The sequence below is a fragment of the Mustela lutreola genome, chromosome 3, assembly GCF_030435805.1.
Source record: "Mustela lutreola isolate mMusLut2 chromosome 3, mMusLut2.pri, whole genome shotgun sequence".
Taxonomy (NCBI): Eukaryota; Metazoa; Chordata; class Mammalia; order Carnivora; family Mustelidae; genus Mustela; species Mustela lutreola.
In genome coordinates this window covers 112910305-112934500 of record NC_081292.1, presented here as the reverse complement: position 1 = coordinate 112934500, position 24196 = coordinate 112910305, and the positions used below count along the sequence as shown (strand labels likewise).

General features: G+C 34.8%; 1 protein-coding gene across 2 annotated transcripts in view; it reads right to left on the bottom strand.

Annotated features, from left to right (window-relative positions):
* SLC35F5 (solute carrier family 35 member F5) overlaps positions 1–23131 on the bottom strand; it is a 40092-nt gene extending 16961 nt beyond the window's left edge. Inside the window, exons 1-10 of one of the 2 annotated variants that reach the window (XM_059166684.1) lie at positions 22865–23131; positions 21888–21978; positions 21607–21748; positions 16154–16297; positions 13362–13424; positions 11189–11270; positions 10193–10383; positions 5212–5293; positions 4466–4553; positions 1440–1504 (exon numbers count right to left, since the gene is read on the bottom strand). In XM_059166684.1, the coding sequence (XP_059022667.1) occupies positions 1440–1504; positions 4466–4553; positions 5212–5293; positions 10193–10383; positions 11189–11270; positions 13362–13424; positions 16154–16297; positions 21607–21748; positions 21888–21978; positions 22865–22904 (988 nt within the window). In that variant the 5' untranslated portion in view covers positions 22905–23131. The remainder of the gene's footprint in view (positions 1–1439; positions 1505–4465; positions 4554–5211; positions 5294–10192; positions 10384–11188; positions 11271–13361; positions 13425–16153; positions 16298–21606; positions 21749–21887; positions 21979–22864) is intronic. The other variant, XM_059166685.1, reaches the window with a different exon arrangement.
* Between the last annotated feature and the right edge of the window lie 1065 nt (positions 23132–24196).

Below are 24196 nucleotides of genomic sequence, written 5' to 3'. Positions count from 1 at the left end.
ACCACATTTAATACTTTAATTATCCAAAAGTCCAATGTTTTATTAAATCTATTTTTAAAAATTATTCTAAAGCATTTTTAAAAAGCAAAAAGAAAGCCTATCAATAAAAATCTCACACATATACAACAAATACGTGTATTGTTTTACATATACAAAGTAGCTCTGGCCGAGAAAGAGGTGATACAGTTCAAGGCATGGCTCACTGGGCAGTGACCAGAGATGATTTAGAAAGCACCGTTCCATTCAGTGAACTTCAAATGTCTAAACAAAGTATCCAGAGGGAAACCATTAAGATGGGTTCTGATTATCTTTGCTTTTGCTTAACCTAAACAATGGATCAAAACTGAGTGTTCACCTTAGAAGTAAATGTTTTAGACAAGAAACATGAGTGAATCACAAAATTAGTGAGTATAAGTGTAACAGAAACAGAGTATTTGCATAGTCTCAATGTATCTCCCCACAAGATGCTTATTACTTACAAAGAAAAAAATGTGTAACTTTACACTGGAGCAACCTAGCATACACTACCTTAAAATTAACTAGTCACTAGTACCGGGACAACACCATGTGCCTTCTGATATGGTATGTGGATCAGGACAATTCTAATATTACTTCCATGGCATTCTTACCAAAAATACACAACATAAATTTAACCATAAAGACGTATCACACAAACCAAAGTGAGGAACATTCCACAAAACAACTAGACAGTATCCTTCAAAAGTGTTAAGGTTATAAAAGACCACCACCACCACCACCAAAAAAGACTGAGGGGCAGTTCCAGACTAAAGGAAACTAAGGAGACATGAAAACTAAATGCAACAAGTGATACTGTACCAGACATTAGTGGGAAAAATGCTGAGAGTTAAAAAGGATATACATACAGACCAGATAATTTAATTATAATCAATGTTGGAGTGCTTGGATAGCTCAGTTGGTTAAACAGCAGAGTATTTGCATAGGGATAATAATATCAGTTTGGGTTCAGGTCAGGATCTTACGGTTGTGAAACTGAGCCCACATCAGAGTCAGCATTGGGCATGGAGCCTCAGATTCCCTTCCTTCCTCTCCCTCTGTCCCTCCCCAGGCCCTGTCTCTCTATAATCTTAAAAATATATATATATATATATTTATATATATACACACACACACATACATATATATATATATGATAGTCAATGTTAATTCCTGACTTTTATAACTATACTTCAGTTATGTACATAGTTAGCAGAGAATGTGAGTGAAGGCTATATGAAAATTCTGTAAACTATTTTTGAAATTTTTTACATTATTTCCAAAGGAAAAGTTAAAAAAAGACCATGTTAGCACCTGACCTCTGTATGTGTGTGTCTGCACACACATGCACATAAAGACATAATGACATGCACAAAATTTTCTTGTATACTCTTAACAAAAAGAATGCAGAGTCACATACTTACCTATTGTATCTCTTCCAGCAGATTTTTCAGACCCCGACAAGTTTACCAGCACAACACCTCCAATGCTATGGGAATAATAGGATTACTGATGAGCAAAACAATAAGCTCCTTAAAAAGGGATAATAATAAAGATAAAAACTATTTACAAGTGATCTAGACTACTCTCAAAACTGGGCAAAACTACAACTGCCAAAGAATTTAGTGATTTAATTAATATTCGAACAATATGAGCAGGACAGAATAAGTGCTATACTTGTATTCATTTAATTCTCACAAAATGTAGAAATTACTTTATAATAAAGGTATTATTGCTACTACCATTACCATTTTACACTTCAGAAAACAAATGCACAAATATACAAAGTAACCTGACCAAAATCACATAGCTGGGACTGAAACTCAGCCAGTCTGCTTCTAGGTAAGTACTTTGACTTCCTATGCTACCTGCTCTTTTCAGTTAACCAACTTGTCTACCCTCTTCCAAACTTTTTTTTGAAGATATACATATAGTATATCCATGCACATCTTGCAATAGCACTAAATCTTGCCTACTGATAAAACCTAAATTAGCAATAAAATTCTCCTTAAATGTTTAAATGATTAATTAATTAATGGATGATAAAAGGCTGAATTAAAGATGTAGAGAAATCTGAGATCATTCATTCACTCAGTTGTTATTTACTGAAAAAAATTTTCAAGTTATTATTTACTGAGCTAATCACTGTGTTACAGGAGCAAACAGAACAGATGTAGTTCCTGTTCTCAGGGAGCTTATAACTATTGTCTATTTCTATGGCTCTTGTAATTGTACATATTTTTAAAGCAGATAAAATAGTGTTAACTTTTTTAAAAGCCATTCTAATTCTTTAACTACTGATGCAAAAAAACTAAGTGACACAGGAAAGGAATATTAAAAACATTTTTTTTTTTTGCCTTATGGAATTATATCATCCTAAATCAAATCTAGTGCTTACATTAAGTATTCGTGTCTCTCAATTAAATATTTTAATTTTCTGTTAAACAATCATTGTTTAAATTCAACTATTATTTATTGAGCACCCACAACATCCTAGAAACTAGAGGTTTCAATTCCATTTAGATAATAATAATCACAATGACTAACTATATTGAGCACCTACTATACATCAGACCCTGTTGCTAGCACTTTTAAAGGTTTAACTCATTTAACACTCGTAAGAATCCTCTGAGACAACTCACTAGTATTCCCAACTTACAGGTGAGGAAACTGTGACACAGTGAGGCAAGAAACTTGCCCCAAACCACAAAACTAGTAATAATGGAGACAGGACTGAATTCCAGAGAGCTTAGATGGGGAACACCCGCTTTTTTGTCTCTAGACTGATAATGTGAGACTTTTTAGCTTATCAGATTTCCTTCAAAATTGTTGCTATGTCAAATTCTTTTTATAACCTCAGAAACTGAATCTCATTGCACAAGACTACTTCAAAACAAAGTATAATCAATGTTCAATATAGTATTAAGAACATGTAATAAATATATTAAATATTCTAAGTAATAATTTTTCTAGACCACAGGTCAAGCAAACTTCCTCAAAGGAAAAAACAGTAAATATTTTCGGTTTGCAGACCATATAGTCTGTTGCAACGGAACTATCATTATGGTGCTTAAGGAGCCATAAATAATACGCCAACAAATGAGAACGGATATTCCAATAAAACTTTAAGAAAATAGGAATCAAGCTAGCCTTACACTGCTGACCCCAGTTCTAGATCTACTTTAATGAACTCTGTCAAAATTTACAAAGTCAACATTTTAAAACTATTTCCTTCTTTTTTAAAACTTTATATTAATACAGTAAAAAGAAAAGTTAAAAATTGGCATGAATTTTTAATAAAGTTGAATAAAACCTCATTTACTTCCCCAATATAAATCTATCACATTTCCCTAATACACAAATACGTTTGGCTAAAACAATTAGTCAATCATGCAATATGATATACTTCTATTGGTCATAAAATCTAAATAATAAATTAGTTATAGTAAATTAGTCAACCAGTCTAACCTTGGAAACTACCATGATTATATCAATAAAGGAGAAACACATCAAAATAAGAGTACCTCAGTCCCCATTATAATAATTTTTTACATACATTCCCTCTGAACTTAAAAACAAATCTGGAAAGTAGATACTATCAACATTTTCTCACATAAGGAACCCTCTTGGAGAATTTAAGGGAACTGACAGAAACAAAGAACAAAGCTCTGATTCAAACCCCGCTCTGACAGCTAGGAAACATTACTTTCTCTATTAAATCATTCTACTACCTTCTCTGATTCCTGATTTTTTTCCTCAGTAAAACAACAGCTTTACCAAACTGACACATCTTTTTTGAGTACTGCTGGTAAGCAAAGCCCTAGGCTAAACTGTTGGTGGCAAAAATAAGTATAAAACAAGGCAGTGGCCTTTAAAGGTTTATAATCCACAGAAAAGTAAGACAAACACAAAGTTACATAAAAATAAAAGACTTAAATACAGTTATTGACGATACTGATGATATACAGTAATGCAAAGTTGCCAAATGATTTATATAGAAAATAACTGAAAGATCACTTGAGGCTGAGCCAATCAAGAAAGACTGCATATTTGACTTTCAGAAGTAGAAGTAAAACCCAAAACAAAAACAAAAAGGTAACTTGTTTTAGGAAAAGGAAAAAGGAACTTGGAGATAATGAGGATCAAGCTGCCACATTAAGTTAAATGTAAGCACCAGTACAATACATAGTATTATACCATCTGTCCTCCCATGAATGGGAGCGCTTTGGGATCCCTCCCTCCAGTTACTCTCCCCAGGAACACCTAGAAAACTAGTCAAAGATGTGACACAAGCTGAGTAGCATGCTGTCCATATAAAACCTTCTTTTATTTTTATCTTTCTCTGCCTATACAGTACACTATAATACAAACTATCCTATGTCACTATCAGAAATTTTTTAAACATTACATTTTTAAGCAGAATTAACTAGCTATTACACTATATTCTTACCTTAAAATTACAGCTAATAGTTTAGAAAGAGTAAATCTATCTCCACTGTTACTTGGAAACATTGCAGCAAGAATTAAGGTAAAAAGTCCTACAAGGAAAAAAGATACATCAGTTTAAATACTGTCAAAAATAGCCTTTAAACTAAACCATGCTTATTTTAACCACGCTTATTTTAACAATATAGCCCCGTTTACTTTAAACTAGTAAAAGAGTGAAATTGGGCACTCAGAGTAACATTATGACCTCATCATAGTCAAGCATATGTGCTCAGGTTAGTTTTATAGCTTCAAAAATACTTTTCCTCTCCCAGATTTGGAAGGTAATTCAATTTTTTAAAATAAAACACCTTTCATAAGGTAAATTATGGCTCTGAAATAAGCAATTACATTTAGTCAAAAGGTCTAGAAAAAGATCTTCAGAAAGAATGTGAAAGGAATGACTATAATATAAAGAACTAGCCTATAAAACTTTAATATGTTTTTATATTAAAAAAAAGTAAAATAACCAAAGGAATATAAATAGCACAAAGCTGCAGCATAAAACCACCGATATTATATAGTTACAATACACTAATGTACATCAGAATGAATGTAATAATTTATAAGATAAAAATGTGTATATGTGTGTGTATATATATATTAAAAAGAGAGTGTATATATAATATATATATAGCCGAATATAGATAGATAGATATAACAGAAATAGATTTTAATTTATAATGTAGATTTTAAAGACAAGTTTCTTACCAGAAGTTGAGGACAAAATATTAACTATAGCAACTTGTGTGTCTGAAAGTGCTTCTTGATATGACAAATTTGCCAGAAACCACTAAAAAAAAAAAGAAAACAAAGTGAAACCTAATGAATGACATGCTTATATCTGTCATAATTTATAGGTCCCTCTTTTACCCCCCTAAATATTTTATCATAAGAGCTTCTAGAAGTCGTCTTCTATTGAAAAGTCACTGACTTAAAAAGAGGGCATTTATAATTAGATTTAAGATATTTGCTATTCAATGTCCCTTAAGAAATTAACAACAGTTTGTTAAAATTAGCATTCAGTTTTTTAAAAAATAAGGGTAAAACTGAATCAACTCAACTTTAAAATTTGCTTTATCAGATAAAGGACTAGTGTCCAGAATCTATAAAGAACTTAGCAAACTCAACACCCAAAGAACAAATAATCCAATCAAGAAATGGGCAGAGGACATGAACAGACATTTCTGCAAAGAAGACATCCAGATGGCGAACAGACACATGAAAAAGTGCTCCATATCACTCAGCATCAAGGAAATACAAATCAAAACCACAATGAGATATCACCTCACACCAGTCAGAATGGCTAAAATCAACAAGTCAGGAAATGACAGATGCTGGCGAGGATGCGGAGAAAGGGGAACTCTCCTCCACTGTTGGTGGGAATGCAAGCTGGTGCAGCCACTCTGGAAAACAGCATGGAGGTTCCTCAAAATGTTGAAAATAGAACTGCCCTATGACCCAGCAATTGCACTATTGGGTATTTACCCTAAAGATACAAATGTAGTGATCCAAAGGGGTACATGCACCCGAATGTTTATAGCAGCAATGTCCACAATAGCCAAACTATGGAAAGAACCTAGATGTCCATCAACAGATGAATGGATCAAGAAGATGTGGTATATATACACAATGGAATACTATGCAGCCATCAAAAGAAATGAAATCTTGCCATTTGCAACAACATGGATGGAACTAGAGCGTATCATGCTTAGCGAAATAAGTCAAGCAGAGAAAGACAACTATCATATGATCTCCCTGATATGAGGAAGTGGTGATACAACATGGAGGCTTAAGTGGGTAGAAGAAGAATAAATGAAACAAGATGGGATTGGGAGGGAGACAAACCATAAGTGACTCTTAATCTCACAAAACAAACTGAGGGTTGCTGGGGGGAGGGGGTTAGGGAGAAGGGGGTGGGATTATGGACATTGGGGAGGGTATGTGATTTGGTGAATGCTGTGAAGTGTGTAAACCTGGTGATTCACAGACCTGTACCCCTGGGGATAAAAATATATGTTTATAAAAATAAAAAATTAAAAAAAAAAAATTTGCTTTATCCAAGAATTTCTAGCATTCTACTAAAGCTTATTTAAACAAAATTTAAATTTGGAGAAGTTCTCAAATATTAAAATATGTACAGACACTTCAACGAAGCAACAAAGAAATATGATCTTAGAGCATTACTAAAAGGTAGCAGATAGCTGATTTTAATAGATTCCATTTAGTCTACACAGTACTCAAGGCAAAAGCCAGAGTAAAACTATAGCAAAGTCATTTTGATGGCACCTGTAATCTTCCGACTTCCCAGATAACTTCACTGGACTTTCTAAATAAGAAAATGAGGTAGCAGTTGCTAAGATGAGCAATATCAAACATATATGAAGTGCTAGAAAAAAGGTAGAAGATTCTGCTTTTAATTATCTTTGGGAGATCTATCTACAAGAACAGACAATAGATACAAGGTGATAATTAGCTTTCTTGACTCACTTTCCTTACCACTTTAACACATAAATACTGTGTTCATTTTCAAAACAATCTCACTGGTCTCAGCTAATGCACGATAAAGAAATAAAGACAGATCATTCAGGTAGCAGTCATTCAAAAATCATAAGAAAACATCATTATTTAGAAACTCTTCCTAGAAAGATCTTCCTATCCTACACTTCTCCCCATTCTCTGGTTCTCAAACCCAAGGCACTCTCATGACAAAATTAGACCCATCCCAATTACCTTCCAATAAAAATTAACCTTACAATGTTTCCCTTCACTATTCCACAGTTGAGGAAACCACTTAGTAATAAATAATACATCACAAATAATTTATATATTTATTTCATGAGTGGTAAGTTATTTTAAAATTATCATTAAAAATATTCTAGGTAAACATTTTATGACCTAAATTATATTCTACAGAGAAAAATTAAAACATCATAAGCCCTCATGAGATAAAATATATTCAAGGAGGACTGGCAAATACAGGAAGTATTAACTCCTGCCCTGCACTGCACAATAAACTAGCCACTAGCTACATGTAGCTACTAAAGAACTGAAATGTGGCTAGACTGAATTGAAATGTTTAGTGACTAAAATTGAAATAATAACTGAAACTGAAATGAAATGGAAACTGAAGTAGAAAGGAAATGTTTAGAATATTTAGTACTAAAAAAATAAAAACTATCTCATCAATAATTTTTATATTGATAACATACTGAAGTATTTTACATACAGTGGGTTAAAAAAAACATAGTATTAAAATTAACTTCACTTGTTTCTCTTGATTTCTCTTTTAAACATTTTAAAAATTTAATTAATGTTTTTCTAATTGTAGAAAATTTAAAAAATACCTATGACCCCTGCATTTGAGGCTTGTATTTCTGTTGAACAGCACTGTTCTAAACCTTATCAAAGCTTATCACTCTTAAGTTGGGTTTCCAAAAAGCTATATACCTGGACCATATTACTCTGACTTTCTACAGAAGTGCCTTTAATAAAGACTAACATCATTTCCTACTCTTGTAACTTACTAAAGTTTTTTTTTTTTTTTTAAAGACTACTGAAGGTGGAACCATCCAAGTGCACACCAAAAATGAATAAACAAAATGTGGAATATCCATATAGTGATATGGTATTCACCCTTTGAAAGAGAAGAAAGTTCTGACACATGCTACAAGGATGAAGACTTTATGCTGAGATAAGTCAGTCATAAAATGAAAAACAGTGGGGTGCGGGGGTGGCCCAGTCAGTTAAGCAGAGAGCCTGCTTCTCCCTCTGCCTGCTCTGACAAATAAATAAATAAAATCTAAAAAAAAAAAGAAAAGAAAAAACAATGTATGAGCCCATGCACACGAGGTACTCAAGAGTAATCAAATTCATAGAGAAAGAAAGTAGAATGGTGATTGTCAGAGGCTGGGAGAGGTAAGAAAGGGGAGTTATTTAATGGATATAGAATTTCAATTTTGCAGGATGAAAAAATGTTCTCTTGATAGGTGGTTGTGATCTTACCTAATGCTACTGAACTATACATTTAAAAATGGTTAAAATTAAAAAAAAGTTAAAATGGCAAATTTTATATCATGTATATTTTACCACAATTTTTAAAAAGGCTTTTTATATGCACATATGTATCTGTAAATCAGCATGCTATATGGAATAGTACCTATGTATTTATGTAACATTCTCAGAGTTGTGAGTTGGAAAAAAGTTTGCTTTATCCAATGAAGGGAAGTATTTTCTTTTAAATAGGCAATAAGTTGTGTAATTCAGGAGGTTTTTCTTTTTGCCTTTCCTTTTACCGATTTGCCTAGAGATGAATTGTGTGCTCATTCAAAGTAGCTTTCTTCCTCTTAATCGGAGTTCCTGATATAATCATCCCATTCCACACCCAGGTTCTTTCAACCACACACACACACTACTCATTTAATCTCTTATCTTTCCCCCTTTGTCTTTAACTTTTACTATATAGATGCTTTTATTATTCTTCACCTCAAGTGTCATTCAAAAATTAGGTAACACTGTGAAGTGTGTAAACCTGGCGATTCACAGACCTGTACCCCAGGGGATAAAAATATATTATATGTTTATAAAAAAAGAAAAAAGAAAAAATTTAAAAGAAAAAAAAATTAGGTAACAAATGGTAAGTCTTAGTCTTGCCTCACATTCACTTAGAACAAGCAAACAAAAAAAATAATTAACAGCATAATCCAAATCCATGAGCCTTTAAATTAATTTTAGTATATATATCATTCTAACTCACAATGATTTTTTACTTGTACTGGTGAATATATTAATCAAGGTATCACTCAACTAGATGTTACTCAGGAAGAGGATGGAGAAAAATGGGCTCAGCAATGAGGCAAAACTGAGAAGTAAAAAAAATCTTATAATCAGGTTAATGATATTGACATAAGCACTGCATTATCTAGTGTTTAAATAAGAGCTCAGTACAAATTTAAATCTTAAAGGATCATACTAAACAACCTTGGATTAGACTGCTTCCAATGACATATATAGAAAAGAGCCCTGAAATCCATTATCAAATTCTAAATTTCAGTTTTCACAAACTCAGACAAGTCTAATCCCAGCTTATTCCAAAATATTTCCTGTATGATTATTCTATGTGAATTCTTCAGCACATTTTCAGTTTATCAATACAACAGGAAAGGTATTAACAATATAAGGAATTCTGTAGAAATGTTTACTATGAGTACTTGCTAAAATATTTGACCACCTTTATACAAATTTAATCACAATTAAATTATTAATTAAACTGACCACAAATTACAAATTAGTTAATTATAATTAAAGTAATTAATTATATTAATTATAAATCCTGTCATTTATACAATTATAAAACCACTTATTTGACAAAATCAATGCATACAGTAAACTCTTACTTGGATATTTACTAGCCTTTGTATATATCATAGTGTAAAACAACTATTAGTTATCCTGACCATGAAGCAATGCCAAATTCTGAATATATATAAGTAGTTGTTGTGTTAAGAGTATTGGTTGGCTTCTTTGAGGTAAGCAAATGATAAGCAAACAATGACTTTGATACACAAAGTCCACAGTATTTTTTAAAGTCACAATTAAGCAACCTAACAGTGTTACATTTCAATAGCATACTGCTGGCACATATATTGTCTTAAAATTCAAGTTCTAAACATATAAAAAAGAGAAGACCTACCACAAAGCAAAAAAAAAAGCTAATTTTTGCTACTTGAGTTGCAGTAAGCTTTCCCACAGTTTTGAATAAGGATTCTTGTTCTTTCACAGTAGGATGTGACATGCGAGACAACTTAGCTTCCAATGCATGGCTTGATGGAAGCTGTCGAATCTCCATGATATTACTGAACCTTACACGAGACTTTTTGGGAGCTTAAAAAGAAAAGTATAGTACAAAATCATTAACATCTCCCCTCACGTCCAATGAAAGTCACAAGTTTTAATTTACTGATAAATGCATATTCTTTAATCGACATATGATCAGACTTGCACAGCAAAGAAAACCAGAGTTATATTATTACCTGAGGCAGTTCTACTCAAAGAGTTAACAGGAAGAACATTTTCATCTATCAAAAGGTTTTAAAATGAGACCAATATTCAAACAAGGGTTCTGCAACTGTATACATAAACAACTGCCTAGATCAGAATTATAGTATGGTTATTATTTTAGCATTTATGGTAAAACTTTATTTGGACTTTTCTTCATAGAAAGCCAACTTATGAGAATTATGTTCCTGGTCAAGCATGCAGAACATTCCTCTAGAGGTCTATTCTTTGCAAGAGAGTATTATGCATGAATACTGCACTTATGCTGGAGCTGGTATTCTTTACTCAATTCACAGAACCAACAAAACCCATACAATTTGCTATTAGGAGTCTCAAATGGCATGGTTGAAGAGGATCTTACTCATTTAAATATATATATTTTATGTATTTATATGTATATATATGTATGATGAAACCACAGAGATTTCTAGTATTTGGAAATTATTTCTGGTTTAAATAAAAACTTCCAGTCAAACTCTGGAAGATTAGAGGCCAAGCCAATACCACATGGAAAAGAAGAAATGCCAGTTGATCCGAGTCCACCCCACAAAATCACTAAGTCTAGGGATGGCTTACATGAAACTAAAATCTCCTCCCATTTCTAAGTTATAAAATTCTAAGTTTTGCTTACTTTCTTCAGTATCAATGTTTGTGTTCTCAGGTTTTTCACTTGGAATATCATGAAATTTCACAGGAACATAAAGAGGTTCACTCTAGAATGTAACAAAAACAGAAATAAATATAAACAGCAAGTAAAATGGCGGATACATTGGCTAAAATTTAAGTTGATGGAATGTAGACATAAATACCACTCAAAACACAGCTGTTCACCACCATATTCTGCTGTTCACCACAGCAGAATATTCTTAAAACGTTTTGGAAGAGCACTGGCACATTATATTTAACATTTAAATGTCATAAAAGCAGATCTCCTTCTCAAGCTAACAGATTAGCTCTAATTCCTTTTCATTTATTCTTTTAACAAATACATGGTGAGGTTCTACTACGTCAGAAACTGTTCTAGATCCTGGGGATATAAGACTGAAAAAAGACAAAGTCTCTGTCCTCAATGATCATACAGTTTAAAGGGGAAGGTAGACAATGAAGAGATAAACAAGATCTAATATGTATGTGTATTTGCCAAATGTTTTATCTTATTCAACTAAAGATTCAACTAAAAATTAAGATTCCTGAAAACCATTAGAGGATTAACAGACAAGAAAAAACAGCTACCACTTATCAGTTCTTACAATGTACCAGTTACGAAGTCCAGAGCAGTTAAACATGTCTTTCTCATTAGTCCTCATAACAACCTCATAAAATGGCATTTTTTAAAAACTTTCCTAGAAACAGAGATATAAAATGATCAAGTGGTAGACAACAGCATTGCCAGGTTTATCTAACCATGCTCTAAAGGTCTATGTTTTTAAGTGTTTCTGAATTCCTCTACTGTTTTTACATATGTTCTTTAAATGATCTATATTTAAGGCATGATTGTCCAACTAAGCTGTTTCTTAAATTAACAGAAAATGTTTTCTATTTAATTCTCTTTTAGTTCTTGGTATAGAACTCTGCCAATAAAAACTATGCAGTAAGTGAAGAGGCAATAGGATCTGAAAATTGACAGTCTCTTTGTTACACTGAACTTTTCATTATAGCATTTGGCCCAGAAAGATGTGACATACCCATATTACTGATAACAGCAAAAATTAGTATTAGAGTAGGTAGAAGAATAGTCTATCACCTCAACTCTGCCTTCTACCCTGATAGAAACAACTGATATTAATTTTTCTGATTCTTAAGATACCAGAGAAATGGAATGATATTTTCTCTAAGCTTCAGAATACCTTTAAAATACCTGGTAACCTACCTTGCATGCAACTATAGTTCTAAAAGCCAGACAAGCAAAAAATTGCACTGACAATAAGGCCACAAAGCTAATGGTTTAATAAACTGATGTTAAACTTTAGAGTAACTTTAAAATTTTTCTCAGATAGAATGCCACATTTGGAACAATACATCTTAAAAGAGAAGCCTTAAGTATGGTCTAAAAAAAAAAAAAAGATTTCTAAATACTTTCTCTCAAACTGGATTATAAATGCTTAAAATAAGTAAATATGTTAATTACTTTACTTACACACTACTTATTATCTGTCTCTTCTGCCCTCCCTGAACACACACACACTCTCAAATACTAGGACATAAGCTGCATATTTCTAGAGCCTAGAACAAGTGTGTAACACTTAGAACGCCAGGAAGGTGCAGTTGGTTGAATATCCAACTCTTGCTTTAGGCTCAGGTCATGATCTCAGGGTCATGAGCCAGAGCCCTGCTGGAGATTCTTTGTCCCTCTCCCTTGGCTCCTCCTCCTCGTGCTCTCCCTCTTCCTCTAAAATAAATAAATAAATCTAAAAAAAAAATGCTCTTAAAATTTTGTGGAAAAAATCTATGGAACAAATGAACAACTGGCTTATATATTCTCAGTGTCAAACAAATGTATTTGCTTCTAAGTGATGATAACAATGAACACAAAGTGATGAACCTAGTAAGAAACAAAGGACAAAGGACTATCCCTTAGGATTTTCACTCCTTAATCAATGCCCCCTTCCCCTCTCTCCTACAGGGCTGAATTGCTTACTTCTGGGTCCCAAGAAACAAAGTACCATATTACAATTCTTATGGCGGGCACCCAATATTAGGATATATCTACATCCTAATATAGTGGTGTTATAAAGCTATTTCAGTCCTTCCTATCGTGGCTCAACTCCACCCATTCCAATCCTGATGAGAAAAAAAGCACTTACCAAAGAACTATTCATAGTTGTATCTGTTGTGCAAGCAGCAAAGTAACCCTCAGCATCTGCAAACTACAGATAACAGGACATAAAATTCAATTAAATTCATGGTATAAAGTAAGGCTGTTGTCAGTCACACTCAATGGAACAGAATAAAAAATCCATAGTATTATACGGATATACTTATTATTAATCATAATAGCAGCTAAGGCCAAGTATTCAATTACGCAAAGTAGGTATTATCATCTTCTTTTTACTGATGAAGAAATAGGCTGAGAGATCTCATCTAAGTAACAGAGCCAGGATTAAAACCAAAGTCAATCTAAATACAAAATTTATGACCTCTGCATAATACCATTTATTGTAGCATTTCAGATAAGAAGGTAAAGGATGGGAGGGTTTGTGAAAGAGAAATAACTTCTTAGTGTTATCATGATAATAGTAATAACATCAAGAACTCCCTAAAAGATTAATGGACTGGATTGCACTTGGAGAACCCTACGCTAGTGCTACTGCTATACAAGCATGTTTTTATTTACCCACAGCTACCCTATTATTATCCTTGTTTAAAGTCTGAAAAGGTTAAATAACTTGCTCAAGGTCATAAAATCAACAAATGAAAGAACAAAACTCAAACACCAGAGCCCATGCTCTTAAAAGAATTCCTGTGTCAATAAAGAGTCACTGTAGAAAAATAAACAAGATATAGACAACTCCAAAAAGAATTCTACTGTGAAATAAATATATTAAAAAAACAATAAGGAGTCAATGTAGAAAAATGAACAAAATATAGGTAACTCCAAAAAGAATTCTACGGTACAACAAATATATTAAAAAACAATAAGGAGTCAATGTAGAAAAATGGACAAGATATAGACAACTCCAAAAAGAATTCTACTGTGCAATAAATATATTAAAAAACACCAAAAGCATGCAGAGTAAACAAAATATCATTATTCACCTATCAAACTGGTAAACATAGGGATTGTGATAAGGATTTGATCTCATGTACTGCTAACAGAGATATGAATTACAGACTATAATTTAGCAATAGGAAGCAAAAGCCTGAAAAATGGCATTACTGTTTATCCAGCAATTAAACTTTGGGGATTTCTCTTAAGTAAATAACTACAGATGTGTATAAAGATATTCCTATTTACTTGCATCAAATTAAAAGTGGAAATAATCAAACTATCAAGGAACAGTTAAATAAAATAGAAAACATAGTAGCAGATGTTTATTTATTAGCCTGGAGAGGTATTAATGATATACTGTTAAGTAGAAAGTAAAATCAAGTTAGACAATGATATAGCCTAACTTGACTTCTACTATAATTTTAAATATATGCATGTAAACACATAGCTACAGAAGTATCATATATATATACAGTGGTTGCAGAAAGGTGAGATTATGGACAGACTATTCTTATTCTTCATGTTACCATAAATTTCTCTTCAACAATGAACATGTATCACTACTACAATCTAAAAAAAAACTTAATATTAAAAAATGTTCTGGGAATACTAAATTACACAGAAAGTTGTTCATGATATACCACTAAGAACAGAAAGCCAACTGTAAAACAGGACATAATAGTATAGTTACACTTTTGTAAAAAATAAAATAAAAATACACACATGAAAAAGAATAACAGGATATAGGTCAAAATACTCTGGAGTTATTCCTTGAGAATGGTAGAATTACTATTTTCTTCTTTTTGTTCCTCTGTATTTTCTAAATGTTCAGTAATGTACATGCATTTCTATAATATGTATGTATTGCTTTTGCAAAGTAAAAAACAAAAGTTTTCATTAGAAAAGACGAGAAATACTACTAGTTAATGCACAGAAAAGTACACATAAAAGAAAATAATTAATAGAGAAAGAAAGTATTTGGGAGGAATGGGGAATAGTAGTTATTACTTAATGGGTACAGAGTTTCTGTTTGGGATCATGAAAAAGTTCTGGAGATGGACAGTGGTAATGGCTGCATAGCAAAATGAATGTAGTTAATGCCAATAAACATTTAAAATGTTCACTATCTGCCACTATACATTTAAAAATAGTTAAAGTTGTAAATTTTATATCATATATACTTTACTACAGTAAAAAATGAGGGGCAAGAAAAAAAGGGCTAAAATGGTAATGTATATCCTATCAAAATTCTTTTTAAAAAGGGGAAAGAATTGAAAAAGAAAATAATTTAAGAGTCAGTTCTATAGTCTTCACTCTCAAAAATTTAGTTTCTACTTCTAGAAGATATATCACTATATACACTGCCATTTCTGTAAACAGTGTCAATCAGCATGTTATGTTACATCAAGGAAAGAATATAATTTTGTTAGCCAAACATCTGAAAGATGGCTTGAAATAGCCTATATTCATTTTAATAAACAAAACCTTGCTTTACTTTACTTCTAACCAGCAACTTTACAACTATTTAGATGCTACTCATCTAGTATGCAAATCACCAAAGACTCCAGACAGTCATCATCTTCTTCACTTTTATCTTTTATCTCCACATTAATGACTTGGGCTAGTTCAATATTTTTAACAATCCAAAGGATATTGGGATAAGGGAAAGAAAATGATTATATATCTTCGATTTCTCACAAGATATTATGATACCAAGTTGATTAAAAGAATAAATTTAAAACTTTGGACAAAAGTACGTTTTTCTTATATCATGCTATCCTCAATTAACTGAACCACTCCGAATCTGACTGTCCTTCAAGAAACTAGTAACTTTAAACTTTGTAAAACTAAATCCCCTCTCCCACAAATACTTAAAATTTAACTTACAAAAGCAGCATGCTTTCCTCGAAATCCTCTTGTACACTGTTGTCTCCATGGCTTCCAAATAATAAAGCCCAAAAGGTATAAAACAAACATAGATGTTTTTGCAAAGGTGCTGAAGAATGGCTTGTTGTACTGAGTAAAAACATACTGGAGAGGAAAAGTGTACATAAACTATGAGATGACCTTAAATCTTATTACTTATCTCCAACAAAATAAGGCTATTACATGATTTTTGACTCTAGAAGTTCATGTGGAAGGGAAGATCAGAAGAGATTACAAAAATACTTTATACTCATTTCTAAATATTATATTTGCTTGTATACAAAGGATAATATTCCCAAACAAAGCAGCATCAACTTCCAAAAAAAATTTTGTTCCACCTTCATTAAAATCCTACTATGCACGAGTACTTGTGCTAGGAGCTAAGGAAAAATAAGACAGCCTTTCCTTTCATATATATATGAAAAGTACACAGCATAATATGCTAAGTACCACAACAGGGGTGTACCGGTACCATGGGATTACCAAAGGGAGACAGACCATTTTGAGGATTGTGGAAGATTCCTAAGAGAAGCTATTTTTGAGCTGCATGTGTAGGGCTGAATAATAGCCCAGAGGAAACAGCATAAAGAAAGGCAATGAAGCAGAATGGCATATGAATAAAACTGCATGAAGGTTAACGTTACTAGGAAGTTATATAAAACCTATAATCTTCATTTAGCTTAGAATTCATGATTTTTTTGTTTCATTAAAAAAAAAAAAATTTCCTAGTTACGTACACTGAAAGGCCTAAAAAAATAACCCAAAAGAAATGAGCACCTATAGAATCCAGAGGTGTTCTGTATCATCTTGGAATAAAAGAAACCATGGGTTCTTAAAGAAATGATCAAATCTAAATATGGGGAAGAAAATTATCAGATGAACCTGGGGCATCTTGCACCAGAAAGGACGTTAAAGATTAATAGGGTCATACTGAAAGGACAATTTGAAGAGGCTCCACTGGTCAAAGATAGTAAAGTTTAAGTACCAAAAGGAGTAACTACAATTGTCTGAAACATATGAAATACACAAAAATCCATGAATGTATGATGATACTCTACAAGATCCAGTACCATCAAGGTATTTTTTTTTTAATGACCAAGGTATTTTTTTCCTAAAAACTGAACCTGAATCAAACCAGGAATTTACACTTAACTACCATTTTACAGGAAATAAGGGAAAAGGAGGAGCAAGTTAAGTGATACCCCAAAGAAATAAGCCAAATTTGAAATGCGTTCTATGCAGTGAATCTGTGTGTCCCCCCAAAATTAATATGTTAAAATTCTAACTCCCAATGCGATGATATTAGGAGGTGGGGCCTTTGGGAAGTTATTAGGTCTAGTGCAGAGCCCTCATGAAAGGAATTAGTGCCTTATAAAGATACCACAGAGAGCTTTCCTGACCTTCTGGCCTTTTGAGAACATATTTACAAAGACGGCCACCCAAGAACCAGGAAGTGGATCCTCAGCAGATACCTAATCTGCCAGTGCCTTAATCTTGAACTCTCCAGCCCCCAGAACTCTAAGAAATAAATGTTTGTTGTCCTGAGCCAACCAGGCTAATGGCAGTCTTACTGTGGCACCCCAAACGGACTAATACAGTGATATATCCTATAGGAAAAATGATCCAGTTTTTCCAACAAATCATTAGCATGGTTTAAAAAAAAAGGTGGGGTTGGGGGAATATAGTTAAGGAATGAAAGCAACATAAATTTGAATATGGACCAAGTAACAGATGATCTTAAAAATTATAATTAATTTTATTAGAATATAATTTTGTTAATAAAATGGTGATTCTATTTTTAAAAATTAGGACCTTTTCAGTTTGAATTGAGTATGAAAGAATTTACAGGTGAACTGACAAGGGCTAGAATAGACTTTAAAATACTTCAGGAAAACATGTCTGGAGAAGGGTTAATAAGAGAAGATGGGCAAAATTTAATAGTTGTTAGGTATATGAAAATCCATTATACCATTCTTTCTACTTCGTATATGTTAGAAAATTTCTTTAATGAAAAGGTTGATCTATTCTTCTTCTACCCACTTAAGCCTCCATGTTGCATCACCACTTCCTCATATCAGGGAGATCATATGATAGTTGTCTTTCTCTGCTTGACTTATTTCGCTAAGCATGATACGCTCTAGTTCCATCTATGTTGTTGCAAATGGCAAGATTTCATTTCTTTTGATGGCTGCATAGTATTCCATTGTGTATATATACCACATCTTCTTGATCCATTCATCTGTTGATGGACATCTAGGTTCTTTCCATAGTTTGGCTATTGTGGACATTGCTGCTATAAACATTCGGGTGCATGTGCCCCTTTGGATCACTACATTTGTATCTTTAGGGTAAATACCCAATAGTGCAATTGCTGGGTCATAGGGCAGTTCTATTTTCAACATTTTGAGGAACCTCCATGCTGTTTTCCAGAGTGGCTGCACCAGCTTGCATTCCCACCAACAGTGTAGGAGGGTTCCCCTTTCTCCGCATCCTCGCCAGCATCTGTCATTTCCTGACTTGTTGATTTTAGCCATTCTGACTGGTGTGAGGTGATATCTCATTGTGGTTTTGATTTGTATTTCCCTGATGCCGAGTGATATGGAGCACTTTTTCATGTGTCTGTTCGCCATCTGGATGTCTTCTTTGCAGAAATGTCTGTTCATGTCCTCTGCCCATTTCTTGATTGGATTATTTGTTCTTTGGGTGTTGAGTTTGCTCAGTTCTTTATAGATTCTGGACACTAGTCCTTTATCTGATATGTCATTTGCAAATATCTTCTCCCATTCTGTCAGTTGTCTTTTGATTTTGTTAACTGTTTCCTTTGCTGTGCAAAAGCTTTTGATCTTGATGAAATCCCAGTAGTTCATTTTTTCCCTTGCTTCCCTTGCCTTTTGCGTTGTTCCTAGGAAGATGTTGCTGCGGCAGAGGTCGAAGAGGTTGCTGCCCATGTTCTCCTCAAGGATTTTGATGGATTCCTTTCGTACATTGAGGTCCTTCATCCATTTTGAGTCTATTTTTGTGTGTGGTGTAAGGAAATGGTCCAATTTCATTTTTCTGCATGTGGCTGTCCAATTTTCCCAGCACCATTTATTGAAAAGGCTGTCTTTTTTCCATTGGACATTCTTTCCTGCTTTGTCGAAGATTAGTTGACCATAGAGTTGAGGGTCTATTTCTGGGCTTTCTATTCTGTTCCATTGATCTATGTGTCTGTTTTTGTGCCAGTACCATGCTGTCTTGATGATGACAGCTTTGTAATAGAGCTTGAAGTCCGGAATTGTGATGCCACCAACGTTGGCTTTCTTTTTCAATATCCCTTTGGCTATTCGAGGTCTTTTCTGGTTCCATATAAATTTTAGCATTATTTGTTCCATTTCTTTGAAAAAGATGGATGGTACTTTGATAGGAATTGCATTAAATGTGTAGATTGCTTTAGGTAGCATAGACATTTTCACAATATTTATTCTTCCAATCCAGGAGCATGGAACATTTTTCCATTTCTTTGTGTCTTCCTCAATTTCTTTCATGAGTACTTTATAGTTTTCTGAGTATAGATTCTGTGTCTCTTTGGTTAGGTTTATTCCTAGGTATCTTATGGTTTTGGATGCAATTGTAAATGGGATTGACTCCTTAATATCTCTTTCTTCTGTCTTGCTGTTGGTGTAGAGAAATGCAACTGATTTCTGTGCATTGATTTTATATCCTGACACTTTACTGAATTCCTGTATAAGTTCTAGCAGTTTTGGAGTGGAGTCTTTTGGGTTTTCCACATATAGTATCATATCATCTGCGAAGAGTGATAATTTGACTTCTTCTTTGCCGATTTGGATGCCTTTAATTTCCTTTTGTTGTCTGATTGCTGAGGCTAGGACCTCTAGTACGATGTTGAATAGCAGTGGTGATAATGGACATCCCTGCCGTGTTCCTGACCTTAGCGGAAAAGCTTTCAGTTTTTCTCCATTGAGAATGAAACAAGATGGGATTGGGAGGGAGACAAACCATAAGTGACTCTTAATCTCACAAAACAAACTGAGGGTTGCCGGGGGGAGGGGGTTTGGGAGAAGGGGGTGGGATTATGGACATTGGGGAGGGTATGTGATTTGGTGAGTGCTATGAAGTGTGTAAACCTGGTGATTCACAGACCTGTACCCCTGGGGATAAAAATATATGTTTATAAAAAATAAAAAATTTAAAAAAAAAAAAAAAAAGAAAAGGTTGATCTACTTGTTGAAATACACAATGTTATCTCAAAAGTTTGATGCGCATATTTGGCTGAAGAATTAGACATATTACATATACTCTTGGGTAACAAAACTATAAAATATCCTCTTACTAAGAGATACAGATTGCTAAATTTTAATTTGACCAGATCCTCTCTGTCCTAAATTTTATTACCTGACAAATAAAAAACAAGCTATTCATTTAAAATTAAAATAAAGTTTTATAGATAAGCTTATTTCCCCTTCAACATTACAGAGATTTTTTTGTGGTTAAACTACAGAATGTTCATCTAAAGAAAAAAAAAGGTTACAGAAAATTGAAAAATAATAAATGGCTTGTTGTATTCCAGAGCCTACTTCCAAACTGGTGAAAAAAGCATTTACTCATTGGCTATAATGACATAGCTAAGTCAACTATTTACTTAACTATGATGTGAGATGACCAGCAGTAGCAAACTGCTTCTTTTGACATTTAAATTCATTTTATAAATACTATTTCCTTTTGTATATTAGCCTTAAGACTACAACATGTAAGTTGAAAAGCAGTAACTTCTGAAAAAAAATTTTCACATCTTTTTATAGAGATCATTAGCCAAATAGAATAAAAAATCTACATATATAATTAGAAAGAAAAACGACTTTGTGCACTCAAAGTAACACATTACTATCAAGAGGACACTGATAAAAGTAAAATTTAACTGAATGCAATCACCGTATACCTTGTATTTCACAATGTTTGAATCAGCAGATGTATAAATGTGTATGCACCCATGCAAATGCATTATAGTGACCTGTACATGGAATCTCTGATCACTTTCACCCACCTGTTCAAAAGCATTCTTTCTTTCCACTAAATGGTGACAAAAGGCTGTACATCCTAGATACTTGTTCCACTAGAAAATATTACTTATAAACAAAGAAATTGAATTTAGAAAGAAAATAAGATAATCGAATTTTTAAAATAATCCTCATTTTTTAAAATAACCCTCCCTAAAAGACTTAAGAAAACTGAAACAAAAACAGTATCTTTTGTTTCAACTAGAACTGACATCAATTCACTTATCAAAGAACATAATTCAACCACATTCAAATTATTGCTTTAAGTCAGCATGAGAGATAGAAATGATTATCAAGATACCCCAGATGAGCAGCAGTATTACTATAATGCAATATCATTCCTAGACAAAAATTACCTACCGAAGTAAGTTCGGAAGATGCGACCCATATCACATCAACAAGTAGGAGAATAACAATCCCAAGAGCCATTCGCCGGCGCTGAGTGAAACCACTGCTCTGGGAATTCACCCGGTTCATGATAAATACACACACCATTTGCAGTCTGTTTTTTAGAAAATACAAATCACAATAGAGAAGATTTTTTAAATGTAAAAATGAGAAAATTAGTATAAGAGAAACATTTGACATTTGTTAGCCAATGTTGTTGGAAAGTCACACAGCAGATTAAAAGTGGGGCTTACCTTACTTTAAAGGCCTTTCTAAGATCTTCAAGGGCAATGCCTGAAAACCTGGCAGATCTGAGCCTATAAGGAGGTGAAGAACTCAGCGCACCTAAAAACAGCCATAAAATGAGGCTTATGCAAACATCAACCACTCAAAAAAAGGTTCATCACATCTTTTTTCTCTTAAAATTCAAAATGAACAAATGAAAGAAAAACACCAAATGCATTAAATATAACTGACACTCTTCTCTAGCTTCCTTATTCTCTGTATGTTTCAAATTATACTCCGAAAAGTACGTGGTCCAAGAAAAAAAAAAAAGCAATCTTTAATAAACGGCAATAGGTAAGAGTAGTCAGCTACTGGTTTTAAAAAAAAAAAAAAAAGGCAAAGCTCCTTCGAGTTTCGAGTTTCGTAAATCAAGAAACTCCATTCGCCTCTCGCTAGACAGGAATCCACCCCAAGACACACTGTCTAGACTGGCGCCCGTTTCTGTTTTTCCTGTCTTCGATCTCTTGGAGGGGAGTTTGACTGATTGACAGGAAGCGATTTGTTGTGAGTCTTGGGGGCGCGTTTCCAATCGTCTCACGTGGTAGAGTGAGGGAATACTTCACGCTTCCCCACCCACCCTTGCCTGTCACTGCATCTAGTCTCTTTAGATCGAAAGAGCAACTCCCCGGAGACCAGTGAGAAAACAGCTGTTAAATGGAATCCTTCTCTTCTTTTGATGGGGGAGAAAAAGAAGTTAAGCCGGTGACACTCCCCCAGGGAGTGAGAAAAAGCACGGAGGCGGCGCTCGAGCAGCTCCCACTAGTGTCGGGAGTCCAGACCAGGTTCACACGCCCCGGTCAGCCTTCCCCTCACGCGCCCCTTGGAGACCAATGCCACTTCGGCCAGGGAGCTTCCACTGACTCCAGAGCGGGGGGTGGGACCATTCATGGGCGCTAGGTCCCAGCTGGGGTTCCGGGGAATTTCGGGCCCTCCCCTGCCTGCTTACCTGGCCTTCCTGCCCCGCGATGGTGTCGTGGCGGCACCATGAGCGGCCTCGGCCCGGACCCGCCGCCGCCCAGCGCCACGGCCGCGGCCTCGGACTCACAGAACTGTCGCGGTGCCTGACATTGCGCTGGAGGGAGGTCCAGCCCCTGAAGCCGCGGTGTCCCTCGGGGCGAGGCTGCGGACGCCGCGCGGCCCCACTCGACCCGGGAGGGCGGGGAGCCGGCGAGTGGAAGGGACCGTGCAGGCAGCGATGGCCGCGGAGGCCCGGAGCTGGACCCCGGCCCCGCCCCCAGCCGGCCAGCCAGCCCCGCGGCCCCGCCCCCTAGCCCGACGTCGGCCGCGCGGGTTACGTCACGGCGGCGCGACGGCGGACTGCGCGTGTGCGCGTCTCCAGGGTGACTCGGCGGCGTGGAGTGGAGTGCTGTCAGGCAGTGGGCGCGGAGCTCCAAGGCAAGGCAATGACACTGGGAGCAGCGGAGATGGAAGTAAAGCAGGGCGTGGTGGAAGAAGAGGGAAGCGGGAGTGGGTGGCTGGGGCGGAATGAAGGACGAGGGAGGTGGCCGGGCCTGTAAAGGGCCCCGCCCTAGGAAGAAAGCTGACAACTCCATTTCCTACAAAGTTCGGCCAGGAAGCTCTCCATATCCCTTTCTCGAGGAGAGGAACGAAAACCAAAGTGGCATGGGAGATTTTTATTTTCTGGAACCTTTTGTTTGTAAACTAGATCCCAGCTCTCGGAGTTAGTTGTGTCCCTTGGGGAAAGCTGCTGCACCTCCCCGGCCCTCGGGTTCCTCATAGACGGAACTGATAGTACCTGCCTCATCTGTCTGTTATATACACTCCTATGTATATACACCTATATAAATATATGCCAGGATTACATTAGTTTACAAATGTGAAGGGCTTAGATCAATTCATGGCACATAGAGAGAACGCAAATGAAAATAGTACGCTGTATAGATATTTTCCTATCTTTTGAATATCCATATCCCATAAGAAGAAATGCTTGGCCAAAGTCCTCACTGATACTCAGAAGACAAAAACAAGACTAAAGGGTTCTGTTATTTAACTGGAGTTATCCACCACCATCGCATTTTTCACTTCTTCAGACGGCACAAAGAAATTTTACTACTTTCATAGTGGCAATATAGTGCATTTCTTAATTCTCTTAAATCTTCTCTTGTTTGACTAAAATTAAATACATATTCAAGTAATGAGAAAATACCAATGCACATTTTTCGTATCGATTCAGTCAGTTTCTAATAAATGATCAGCATCAAGCACCTCTAATGAATCATTCAGAAGCCTATCATTCAGAATTAGAAAAGTCTTAACC